At 42.3% G+C, this 12,790-nt stretch overlaps 1 protein-coding gene across 4 annotated transcripts; it reads right to left on the reverse strand.

Annotated features, from left to right (window-relative positions):
* Window positions 1-709: 709 nt before the first annotated feature.
* HIKESHI (heat shock protein nuclear import factor hikeshi) lies at window positions 710-9,976 on the reverse strand. Of its 4 annotated transcripts, none has more exons than XM_048934222.1 (6): window positions 9,845-9,973; window positions 9,448-9,556; window positions 8,967-9,204; window positions 5,341-5,492; window positions 2,505-2,623; window positions 710-924 (listed from the first exon to the last, which is right to left on the reverse strand). In XM_048934222.1, exons 3-6 carry the CDS (start codon window positions 9,115-9,117, stop codon window positions 870-872), a joined length of 477 nt encoding a protein of 158 aa, XP_048790179.1. In that variant the 5' UTR covers window positions 9,118-9,204; window positions 9,448-9,556; window positions 9,845-9,973; the 3' UTR covers window positions 710-869. The 4 variants fall into 4 exon arrangements, with proteins under 4 accessions (XP_048790179.1, XP_048790180.1, XP_048790178.1 ...); XM_048934223.1 differs by having other exon boundaries at window positions 9,425-9,556; XM_048934221.1 differs by lacking the exon at window positions 9,448-9,556 and having other exon boundaries at window positions 9,845-9,976.
* Window positions 9,977-12,790: the final 2,814 nt, after the last annotated feature.

Below are 12,790 nucleotides of genomic sequence, written 5' to 3' on the forward strand. Positions count from 1 at the left end.
AGACACCAATAATTTCCCCTCAAACACTGCAAAGGTACCTCACAGATCTTGAAGCGACTTAAAAACATCTTGATGTAACCTATTATTCTTATTTTCTCTATAGAAAAAAACCTCTACATACCAAGAAGCATTTTTCTCCCTCTCCTTACTCCTCATGCCTTAAACAGAGAAAGCTGAATGGAGACAAAACTCACCAAGTACCTCCACTGTCAATAACCTGTCACCTCACAGCTCTAGGCTGCAAAATACAAATCTATTAATCCAAGTACGCCCCTAAGAGCTGTTTCAAAGGTATTTATTTGGCCAGCAGGGAAAAAGTCCCAGAGACTAAACTACATAGGGAAAGTTCAAGACAGATATCTGGAATCAAGCTCCATTGCATCTTCTAAAGAGAGGGAGATGTACTGTCTATACAAGCTGGGGACAGCAATCTTAGCTGTCCATGAATTAAAAGCATATACAGAGCAAGGACCAGCAAGAAGAACATGAGCATACTCTCAGTTTCCCCATCTCCTGCACAATGAGAGTAAGTTAACTTCACTTACAATTAAACACCACCTCAGAACTTCACATGAGCATGAAACTGCTTTGTCATTTCTTATTTTGTAATTCCTTCCATTTTAAATACAGGTTCAAAAGAGTCTTCCTACACGTGCATACTGACTTTTGCTGTAGTCAAGCATTTCCATTGAAGAAACACACAGACAAGCAGTTTTCACAGATTTTAATTTTAAATAATTTGAGAAATATAAAAGTTACAAGGTGGTCTATTCAGACTAATCGTTTTTTTTTCTGCCTCAGAGTTCTTCAGTGAAGTTATCTGCTGTATATTTCAGATCAGAGAGCACTTCAAATGACATGATTCAAGCTTATGTTTTCCAGAAGAGAGGGTTCTGTGTCAGGCGTCTCTGGAAGTTCTCATACCTACAAAAAATAAGTAAATAAACAAACTCTAATAGAAATCCTGAGAAATTAGTCCCCGTTATTTTTTTCCTCTTAGCAAATAATTCTAACTTCTACATTTATTGTCCACAGTGACATTTTAGCAAAATATAATAATTAACAGAGTGGAATGAAGCATGCAAACATGTCATCCTAATTTCACTTTTCTAACCAGCAAAGATGTGCAGACAATGTTGGAATTCACTACAGATCCAGAACAGTAGGAAAAAAAACCCAAAAAACAACCAAAACCAGAGGAAGAACAATTTCCCTGGCTTTCTCAACTTGCAGACTCTGAGCTACAAGAGCCTGGACAGCCCTCCAAACCACCACAAACACAAGCTGTAAGGTAACACAAGCTACTACTGCTGAAACAAAGACAACAAAAACCTCTACATCTGGAAATTTCTAAGCCAATTCCAATTAGAGAAGAAATTCTGAAAGGTTTTATTATCATCCCACTCATATTAAAAGAGAAGGGCTCTTAATTAATGGCATTCTAAGCATTAGTGCATTTCCATTGCAGCTAGCCCACTGCAGAGACCTCAGATATATACTCAGATACTCTGTTCTACAAGCTATAATTAAATACGTTATAATGACTCACAAACAGATGAAACTCTTTTTTTTTTTTTTAATCTCTTTTGGCTGTAATCAATTTAACAGATTTACATACACAAATGTGTTTGCTTTATTGGAGTTATGCCTCACTTCACTTTACTGTTCAGAACAAAGGCAAATTCAGCATTACTCAGGGAGCAGCCAGCCATTACCCTGCTTTTCCAGCCTGCCTTCCCTTTGGTTTCTCACTGGAGACTCCCCACATGTGGGATGCTTACAGTTACCTCCTATTTAGGAAGAAATCTGCATCAAATTACATTTCCAAAGGAAACATATTGCTTATGTTAACTGCTCACATACTCATGCTGACCCATGCCGATGACTCAACTATCCAGAAAGCCCAAAATACTATTTTAAGAAGGCTTATGTCAATAAATATTGAGGCAAAAAAAAAAAAAAGGCTACACTTATAAACTGTAGGAAAGAATTTTTAAGACATTCAGAAGCACTGCCCACAGTTTACCTCCAGAGAATCACCATCCCTGCTAGGAAACCTCTTCTAAGCCAGCTGCTGGAAAACAACTCTCAGGGAGACTGTCTCATGCTGGTGGCAGAACCACGTAAACTTGGAACGTGATTTCTCCATCCCTCCCACCTTCTTAAGCAACATAACCCTGATGGCTACAAGCATAAAAACAACTTGTAACAACAAACTGACAGGCATCAATGTTCCATGTTCCCATTACTCAAAAACCTGCAGCCAGCAACACACTGCAAATCGACGTGTATGAAGGGTGACATTTCCAGTGCAACAAAATGCACAGGCTATAAAAATTACATGAAAATGGTTACAAGTTTAAAACCAGTAGAAAGAGCATCTTAGCTTCACAACAGCATTTCTGCATCATCTTGCTGGAACAGCATGACAGTAATACTTAGAAAAGAGCTGTTTTGATGCCGAGGAAAAATATACAATAGTTACTAAAGAAAGCTTCCATTACCATTTCAGAACTACATTTGCAGGAATGAAAGCCTCAGAGGGGTTTGGTGTCATCTGTGCCTGAGTAACAGCAAATGAGGATGCAAAATTATAGAAGTTATCCAACATTTTCTGGGTGAACTGAAATAAAAGAAAGATACTAAGTAAGTACTTTGTTAAATACGGTTTGTTGTGCAACATGTCAGCAGATACACAACTCCTATGCGAAATAAAAACAGCACTGTTATCTAGAATCCCGTGGGAAAGTAGAAACATTAGAGCAAGAGAAGTCAGTTTAAAAAGAGATCAAAATATGATAACTCTTAATTTTGCCCTCAGATCCACCTACTGTTTAGAAAACATTCTCAGATCTTCACTTGTGGCCTCCTTGGCCAATGTCATCCAACTGGATAAAGAGCTCCAGGAAGAAATTTTCTTTGTGACAAACAAGTGATTCAGTCACAAACCATCAGGTGAACAGCAGACCAAGTTAAAGCTGAGAAGCCCGACTCACAGCAAAACAGCAATTGTTCAACCAGCAGAAAAGTCTCCAGCAATCTGCCTCATGAGCAATAGGACTAGAGGGAACGGCCTCAACTTGTGCCAGGGGAGGTTCAGGTTGGGTATTAGTAAAAACTTCTCTGAAGGAGTGGTCAGGTGCTGGAACTGGCTGCCCAGGGAGACAGTGGAGTCACCATCTCTGGAGGTGCTCAAGAAATGTTCAGATGTTGTACTTAGGGATGTGGTTTAGGGGGAAAATATTGGACTGGATGATATTGGAGGTCTTTTCCAACCTTGATTCTATGATTACAACTCACTGCCAGGCTCCAGCAACAGGGAAACTTCCTTCAGCTATGTAGTCTGTAATATTTTCTTCTTTCCCCTACTTGCTGTAGGAGAAAAATAAATGTGTTGTTTTGGTGGGGGAACAAATTATTTTCAGAGACAGTAAAATGATAGAGTAAAACAGAATCTGGAGCAATATACAGAATCATACAATAGTTGGAAGAAACCTCTGAAAATCACCTACTGCAATGCCTGTGCCATGGGCACGGATGTCTTCCATGAGCTCTAGCTGCTCCAAGTCCTGTCCAACCCAACTCTGAACATTTCCAATCATAGGTTGCCCACAGAAGCTGTGGATGCCTTATCTCATTACTCCCATCATGAAGAACTTCCTCCTAATTTCTGATCTAAACCTACCCTCTTTCAGTTTAAAACCATTGCACTTGCCTTTCAAAAAGACTCTTAAAAACTCATTTGATGCACTGAACGGCCACGATAAGGCCCATGCAAAGTCTTCTGTTCTGCTGAACAAACCCAGCTGTCTTCACAGGAGATGTGCTCCAGCTCTCTATCATTTTCATGGCCCTCCTCTGGATTTCTCATGCTGATGCCCCAGAACTGGATGTAACTGCTCCAAAGCTCCCCTCCACCTGCTCTGACACAAATGGATCGGAAGAGCTGATGTCTGAGAATGAGTAGCCCACCCTCAGCCTCATCCCTCTCACACTACTGTCTTACTTCTTTCTATTTACTTTCTTAATATGATAATTTTCTCTAGCTACAAAAGTACACATATAAATATAAGATAAATCTTCATAAACCTTTCTAAAAACGTAGTGGAAGAAGAATGCCACAGTTTAGCTTAAAAATCAGTTAACATTCTGCTCCCTTTTAAAAAGGAAAACCCACCTAATTGGAGAAACATTTGTTGCTAATGTTATGCAGTAACGAATTGTTTTTCTTCTTTAAATCTTGTTGCCAGAAAAATCCACCAGTGGAAATGCAAAAAAACCTGGAATATAACTTATTAACCTATGACTTTATTATAGGAACTAATGGAATCAAAAATATTACTTAGATGTCATTAGCCCCTAACTTCCCCAACCCCAAAAATCTCTGTTAGCTCTTATATACAAAAATAGCTGTAATCAACTACTAACTTTCTCCAAAAGAGACATTTACCTATGTGAAGATACTATTTGCATAAACTGTCAGAGGGCATCAGCTTCATGATCAGGATTACTGTTCAATTACCAGTCTACTTCAGCAAGTATCTGTAGGAAAAGTGAGCAAGAAAAAGCCTCAAGAAAAGCCTCTTCAGCTCCTCAAATCTTGAAAGGTAACGCCAGAGCCATCAGTTTTAGAGAAATTAAGACTTGATATTCAGATCAAGTTCGCCCTGAACTACTGTTAGAGTGTGATCTAACTGCCTGCGCTGGCTGAGGATTTCCAGAGGCTGAGACTAACAGACAAGATAGGTAAAAATTGGCCAGTATTGCAGGTTTCACACAAAAAGAAAAAATCCTGTTCCATGGGATGAAAAAACAACAAAACAAAACAAGTTTCTGTGGGAGAAGGCATGATTTTATAATTCTGCAGAACTACATCAGAAGGATTTCTCAGGAGTCAGTGGTACACCTTGATATCTATATTAATCCAGCCCATATATACCTTGAGTAATTTTTGACCATCGTTGCAGAATGCTGTGTACTTAAATTGCAGCATCTAAAATCAGCATAGATCCACTGTCTCACGTGCATTTCACTGCAGTTGCTCCTACAGGGAAGTCTCGCCTACTTTTTGTAACAGTGACATGGGTATGACAGAATGCATTGGCTGAATACAGAAATACAGAATCTGATCATTTACAGGAGACTGCCTTCTAGTGTAAGAAAAAGTCATTGCAAATTTTCAAACTATCCATCCAAACGATCTGGTGACAACTAGGTTGGTTACACCCCTAAAACCACCCACAAAGGCTTCGTTTTGTATTTTGAATTAATTCTTCAGAGCCCATGCTTTTAAAACTTCAGAACTGCAGAGGATTTCTGAGAACAGGATGTTTGCAATACCTCCGTGAACGAATCTACCGATGACACAGCAGCATTTGCCACAGGAGTCTGCTGTGCCAGGTTCTCCAGCAGCTCCACCGAGATGCCGATCTGGGCCACCGTTGGTGTCTGCGGGAGGTTCATGGCACCAAAGGGGTGCTGGCTTCCCTTCCCTGAAAGCACCACAAACAGCACGTTAGAGCTGATACACACTTGAAGACAGTGCTACTGGCATTCCAGTGTTTCTTCTGTACGAGGTCCCTGGTGGGAGGTGTGGAACACATCATCCCTATCGCAGAAATCAGACAGCACAGTCCAAACACAGGTACATGTAAGCACAGGCAACACACACTACAGAAAAACAGGAAACACACAGCACTGCTGCACAACAGCTTGACTCATTCAAACGTGGTGCTTTTGAACCTGTTTATGCATGAAAAAAAAAAACAGACAACGTTCCCTCAAGCTCACTCTGACTTGAAGCTACCCCTGAGCAGGGCTGCACGGCCCCACATTTCATCAAACAGCTCGAAACCACCAAGGGTCAAAGAAATAACCATGGAGCAGAAAGGCCTCTGGCTTTGCAGAAGCCATGAACAGAACAATGCATTAAGCAGAAAAACACTCCCAGGTTGCATATTGCTCTTGCAGGCATCATCCCAGTCCCTGTCATCACCTCTGACTCAGTATTAACCAGCAAATCCTGCCTAAGCTTTAGCTAGAAGCTCTGCACACAGTGACAAACACCGAGAGACAAGTGGCTTTAATCACACAACCCTCTTTAGGGGACCACGGTGCTACTGGGATGATTTTTTTTTCCTAAATAAATTCAAATAAATGCAATGAAAGAAGTACTGATGCCCTCTCTGCTGTCTTACTAGCAGCAGGGAGCAAAGCCAATGAATAGCTATCCTGCAGACCTATAAATACTATATGGAGCTGCAAAAAAGTGCTAACTGAAATCTAAAGTACCTTCTGACTCAGTTCCACTACATTTCCAAGCACTGTTTTATGGACACTTTAACACAGCTTTTTAAAAAGTATTAAAAGTTAGGAGAAACAACTGAGAAGCCTGCTTTTAGACTTCACAAGTTTCTACCAAGACTACTGAGAAGTAGTCTGACTAACTTCTCACGGCTCTACAGGAGCTCTACAGGAATCTTTTCGATGGTACCATGGCATTCTTCTGAGACACCTTCAGAACCTGATCTGGAAATCTCTTATTCAAAAAAAGATTACCTGAGTAATAACACCTGTAATCAAGAAAAAGAGTCTGAGTTAATGATTCAGTGTCCACTCCACAAATGAATTCTTCATATTCAAGTGCACTTCCTAAAAGCATTTTCTCCTTTAGTTCAGCACTGATAAACTACTGGTCCCAAACTTGGAAACACGTTCACCAGCACTGGCCTTCCTAAGTGAGCAGAAGGGCAAGCAAACTAAAAATCCTGGGGCAACACAAATTTCCTTGACCCTCACTGTCCAGAGTGCCTAACACTCCTAACAGCACAGCCACTCCTTAAAATGTCCAACACAGGCAACTTACATTGCAAAACCAGCACATTCCAGACACTGAACAAACTGAAGAGCTATAAATTGTGCAATTAACCTTTCCCAAAGCTGCTGTATTCAAATCCTGAGCCACTTCAGCTGACTACTTATAGCCACAGAAGTAGCACATGCTGGCCTTTATCACACAGTAGGAAAGAAACTGCTACAATCACTGCTTCACAGGGAACTGACAAACACTATGGAACAGAAATTTGTTCCAATCACACTTAACAATGGAATAAGCTCAAGACAACACAGCACACCACAGAGCAGCTGTTAATACAGCTATATAACATCTCCAGCAACAAGCTGATGTCACAAATATACTTCTAGTGATATTACTAAAATTACACAACAGTAATTTGAGTTTTATCATTTTAAATGCACACATTCCTAACATAACCTAATAAAAAGCTGACATTGTGGCTACTTCTGCATGCTAGACAAACGTTCCAGCTCATAAGCAGAGCAGGCAGCCTCTTTGTTCTATTAGAAGTTGCAAAGCCACACATTAAATTAGTTGTGCTATTTGTTATCCAAGCTAGCCTTTACCATCTTTACTTTAGCATGCACTCAGGAGGTCAGAAACATCTGTCCAACCTGCATGTTTCTTACAAGCCTGGGTACAGGCTAGCTTGCTTCTCCTAACCCCAACCATCTAAGTGACAACATTAGAAACACCTGGACAATGGAGCTACCTCTTTCTTTAATCTCTTTACAGAACAGCACTGCCACCTACTAGCTAGGGGAAAAAAAAAAAAAAAAAAAGGCACTCTGAAGCAGGATACATCCTGGCACCCCACTGGTTTGCTGAAGGGTGTATCATTGGAATTTATCCCCTTCTTCCATTTCACAGATTCATATCAGCAGCAGGCTCCAGAAGTTAGCCCGAGACAGTCAAACGTATTTCAGAAGACAGTAACACCTCTCCAATTCCTTTCTCCATAATCACTCACTTTTGCTTCCCCTTTTCAGTCTGTCTTCCTCACTGAACATCCTCACGAACTTAACTTCCTTGTTATCACAGCAACAGCTCATTCTGACTCCAATTCTGAAATAAGCAGTATACAACAGGAACAGCTGATCAGAGCAAGCACAGCATTGCCACCTGGCATGGAAGCTCATCCTCAAGCACAATCCCTTGCACACTGATGCGACCAAAATGTTGAGACAGAAGAAAACGTAGTTCAGAACAAAGTTAAGATTTCTCCCTTGAAAAATATGGCTAAAGGTACTGTTCTGCAAAAGCATCTGAAGTTACCTTCACCTACAAAGCTCTCTGAAAATACATACAAATAAGGAAGTCTTAGGAGCGCGATGAGCATGCTGCAGAAGTGACAGAAAAAACAGATGATATACACTTTGTTCTTTATTACTGAAATGCTTTAAAGCTGCTTGATGGACATATCTTCCCTTAGGAGCAGAAAGCTGTGTCTTGGGGGTGGTTTGTCATTTTTACAACATGCATAACAAAAAATGCCCGCATAATTACGTATTAACAGAAAAAATATATACATACACACACACTGTCCGGGTAGCATCAGCCTTCTCTCAGTCAGCTCAAAACCACCAAAAATATTTGGAAGACTGATTTCCACTGACAGTACTCCTTACTGGACAATTATGCAGTGCACACTACCAGAGGCAGTGAGCTTTCTGAAGTCACCGTGCTACACTTTGCTCATTGCAAAACCTTTCTCTGTGCTACAAAGAATACAACAGCTAAACAGCTGGAGCAAGAGGAAATATTGCAGCACTCCCTAGCTGAACGCATGAAAACCACACCAAGGAAAATACAGACTCATTCCTAATCAGATTCTGTGGAAGCACTGGAAAACACGTCAAACTCGATGAGCTGAATTTCCAGATTTACACTGCATACAAGATAAGAGTGGGAAATTTCATTAGGAACACATACACACAGACTTTCACAAAACTGACTGAATGCTTCTAGTTACTTATCTGCTAGGGACTACCTGAATACAGAGAACCACCTATACAAAAAAACACTTAATAAAAACACCTTCTGACATTCACTTTCTCATACATACAGTAACACATCCACTATGCTGACTGCTATGTTGTGCTACACTTACCAGATTTCAAACCAGAAATTTTAAAGATTGCACTTGGCTTCTCGTTAGTAACAAACCCCAGCAGCTGCCACACTGCCATCCCACTCTGGTCCGGGTAACAAAAGTAGACAGATCCTCCCATTCCTTCAGGAAATGGTACAGTTCCCAGCATGAAGACCACTACGTGGTTGATGTTTTCATAGTCTGGTAAGTCAAACACAAATTTGTCTTCGGCCACTTGCTGGGGAGCTGCTTGTACCTACAGAGAACAAAGCCTTCGTTAACGTTTTCCATTTCTGGCTAACTACAAATAGCCCTTTACAGAAACATACCTATGGTGAGACATAACTAAAAGTGAGGCACGTACTAACCTAAACAGCACAGAGCCAGATGAAAGTCAAACAAAGCAGAACAGCTGCCACAAAAGTATCACTGGAAAGGCACAACAATGTTCTACCTACGCTGGAAGTATATCCTACCCAGCACTACGAGAGTAGAATACCTTCACTCCCCACGTGCGTAGGAGGGAAATAAGGTGCAGAAGAGGTTGCCAAGTCTATAAGCAGTGGCTGTTGACCACCTGGCTGGCACAACCCCCGGAGCACGGCAACCTGTTCACACAGGAAATACAATAAACCTTCAGACAGGCGGCACAGGGACGCCAGAGACAGATAACATCCTCCTCTTCGCCCCAGCTGCCACAACCCTGCGGCCAAGGCACGCATTAAAATGGCTCTTTTAAGCTCCCGCCTCGCCTCTGAAGAGCCCAAGCCTGCTCGTCAGCAGAAAGGACAGGATCCACAACGGAGCTGCCCCGTGGGGACTGGAGGCAGGAGCCGGCCAAGGCGCGGCCCCTCGGCAGTCCCACCCGCCCCGAGCGGGCTGAGGGCCCCGCTCACCAGCCTGCCCGCCACCAGGCAGCCGAACATGGCGGCGGCCGCCACCGAACCCCCCTCAACCGCTCCGCTGCTGCCAAGCCTCCTCCATCAGCGGCGGCTGCCGGAACTGGCTGTGCCGCCGTCAGGCCGCGTGCCGCCATCACTTCCGGTTCGCGCGCAAACTACAACTCCCATGGTGCACCGCGCGTCCCCTGCCCCGGGAGGCGGCGCGCGGTGCTGCGTTTATTGCGTTTGTGTTCCTTGCCCCGAGTGAATTTGTTGACTCAGTAGAAGCGGCGCCCGTGTCGCCGTGAGGGCCAATGGTATCATGTGTTGCGTTACAAAGTGCGTGGCCAACAGGTCGCGGGAGGTTATCCCTCCCCTCTAGTCTTTCCTTGTGCTGCCCTGTTGCACGTGTCCCGTTCTGGGCTCCTCTCCAGCAAAAGGCCACAGGATTTGGGCCCAGAGAATCTCCTGTATGAGGAAAGGCTGAGAGACCTGGGGCTGCTTGGTCTGAAGAAAAGCCGACTGAGAGGGGATCTTCTCAGTGCTTATTGAGTGGAAGGCAGGCGGAGGAGACAGGCTCTTCTCAGTGGTGCCCGGTGGCAGAACAAGGGGCAATGGGAACAAATGGGAACACAGCAAGTTCCATACGAACACAGTTAAAAACCTTACTGTGAGGGTGACAGAGCCTTGGAACAGGCTGCCCTGAGACATGGTGGAGTCTCCTTCTCTGGAGATACTCAGAACTCATCTGAATGCTTTCCTGTGCAACCTGCTGTAGGGTACCTGGTTTGGCAGGGGGTTGATGGGCTCGATGATCTCCAGAGGTCCCTTCCAACCCCTGTGGTTCTGTTATTCTCTAAAATGATGTATTTCTTCACATGGCACAGATGCTGCCAGTCATAAATACGGGAATTTTATGTATGCTCAAAAAAAGTTGCATGTGTTCAAAGAAAAATACAACTTGACTTACAGTTTTAAACTGTAATTGCGGAGATTTAGATATAGGAGGAAATTCTTTACTCAGAGGGCAGTGAGGCCGTGGCACAGGCTGCCTGGGGAGGCTGTGGGTGCCCCATCCCTGGAGATCCTCAAGGCCAGGTTGGATGGGCCCAGGGCTGCCTGAGTTGCTGGGTGGCAACCAGCCCATGGCAGGGAATTTGGGACTGAATGGGCTTTAAGGTCTCTTCCAACCCAAACCATTCTGTGATTCTATGATTATATGAATGGTACTACAGTTGTTTTAACTACAGAGGATGCAACTCCAAACCAAACTGCTTTTACTTTGCGCTTTTACTCTTGTGTATAATTTCTGCAGGCTGGAGATGAGGCACTAGGATTTCATCAAGGCAGCCATTCCTATCTCTGAGTTAAGATATGGCTGATGAGCTCTGCTTAGTGAAGTGCAGAGGGAATTTTATATCTTGGGTCTGTATCTAGAAATTGAAGTTGATGTTGAAAGATGAGATCCAAAGTGTTTAAATTCAGATAAATTTGGCCAAAGAAATTACAAGCAAATAAAATCTGCATTTAGAAAACTAAAAAAAATCAAAAAATAAGCTTAATTAAAAAACAAAAGAAAACAATCTGATTAAACATGCTGACATGCTCTAAAAGTACACTGAGAGAATACTGACTTGACAGTATACGGTAATGCATTAACATGAAACAGAATTTGTCTTCAGAGATATAGTGCAGAAGCTGGCAGCTTCTACTGGTGAGATTTTCGAGCCTGCATCAAACCTTCCACAGGCAGTCTCATGCCATGGTTAACATCATGCACCATCTCAGTGGACCTGATAGGAACAATTCTCTGTGGGCAAGCTCAAGAATGATCTTTGCTGTGCCATCACCCCTTGCTGCCAGTGCCTCTCAACATCTTCCAACTTTTTGTAAAAATAGGGAAAGATTGTGACAGCAGTAGGATAAACTTCAATGCAGAATGTCAGCAGAAGGGGACAGGGAGGGGACAGGGACCCTTTTGCTTTCATTTCACAGACATTTATACATCTCAGAGAAGATAAGGAGCAGAGCTGGAGCCCTGTGCCAGATTAAGAGGAAGAACGTTCTGGTGGCTGAAAATGTCTGCTCTCTCTTTGGGCTATGGGTTGAAATTAGCGTGTGGTAATTCCCCACCTTTCTCTAACATGCCTAAAAAATACTTAACATTTAACATCTCTCTTAATTCCTCTAGAGAATATCCACCTATAGACCAATGGCAAAATGGCATAGCTATGGCAAGTGACATAAATGACATATGAACAAGACTAAAGAAAAGAATATCATGAGACACCAGATACACCTTCAGGTCCTGCACATCATCTCGTATATTATTCCTTGTAAGGAATTAGCTCGTTTGAATTTGTAACACTGTGATAATTTGATCAGTAATATGCCTTATTACTATTTATCACTGTTGACTGATAGTGCAATTTTTGTGTAGGCATATTTTCTTTAGAATTAACATGATAATTATGTTTAAATAAAACACATTTCAAGTCCTGGATTGATAATTCACCTCTTGACAGAAAATGAAATATTGAATGAAGAGAGTGTAAGCTTTGGAGGGGTGAGAAGGAACAGCTCACAGAGATTAAGTCTCTGTTTATAGGGAATTTCTCTGCCAAATTAATGCAGTAACTGTTAAGCTGCAACCGTGTTCTTTGTGATCCAGGGAAGCTCTTAATCTTCATTGCTTGCTCTCTCCTGGGTATCATAGCAGAGGCTTTCTGAGCTAGGTGGAAACAAGGTGTTCTTCAGTTTGACTGCATTGTGTGTAGAAGCCATTCTTTTAAATCTTGTTCTGCTATTTTTTTATGGTATATATTCAGATATTTTCATTCATGCTTTAATCTTAATCACACTCTTGTTTTAGCATTTTTGTTGCAAGTCAATTTTAATCATAGAACATGGAACATGCCAAGTTGGAAGGGATCATCAAGTCCAACCCCAGGCTCCACACAG

The sequence above is a fragment of the Lagopus muta genome, chromosome 1 (assembly GCF_023343835.1).
Source record: "Lagopus muta isolate bLagMut1 chromosome 1, bLagMut1 primary, whole genome shotgun sequence".
Taxonomy (NCBI): domain Eukaryota; kingdom Metazoa; phylum Chordata; class Aves; order Galliformes; family Phasianidae; genus Lagopus; species Lagopus muta.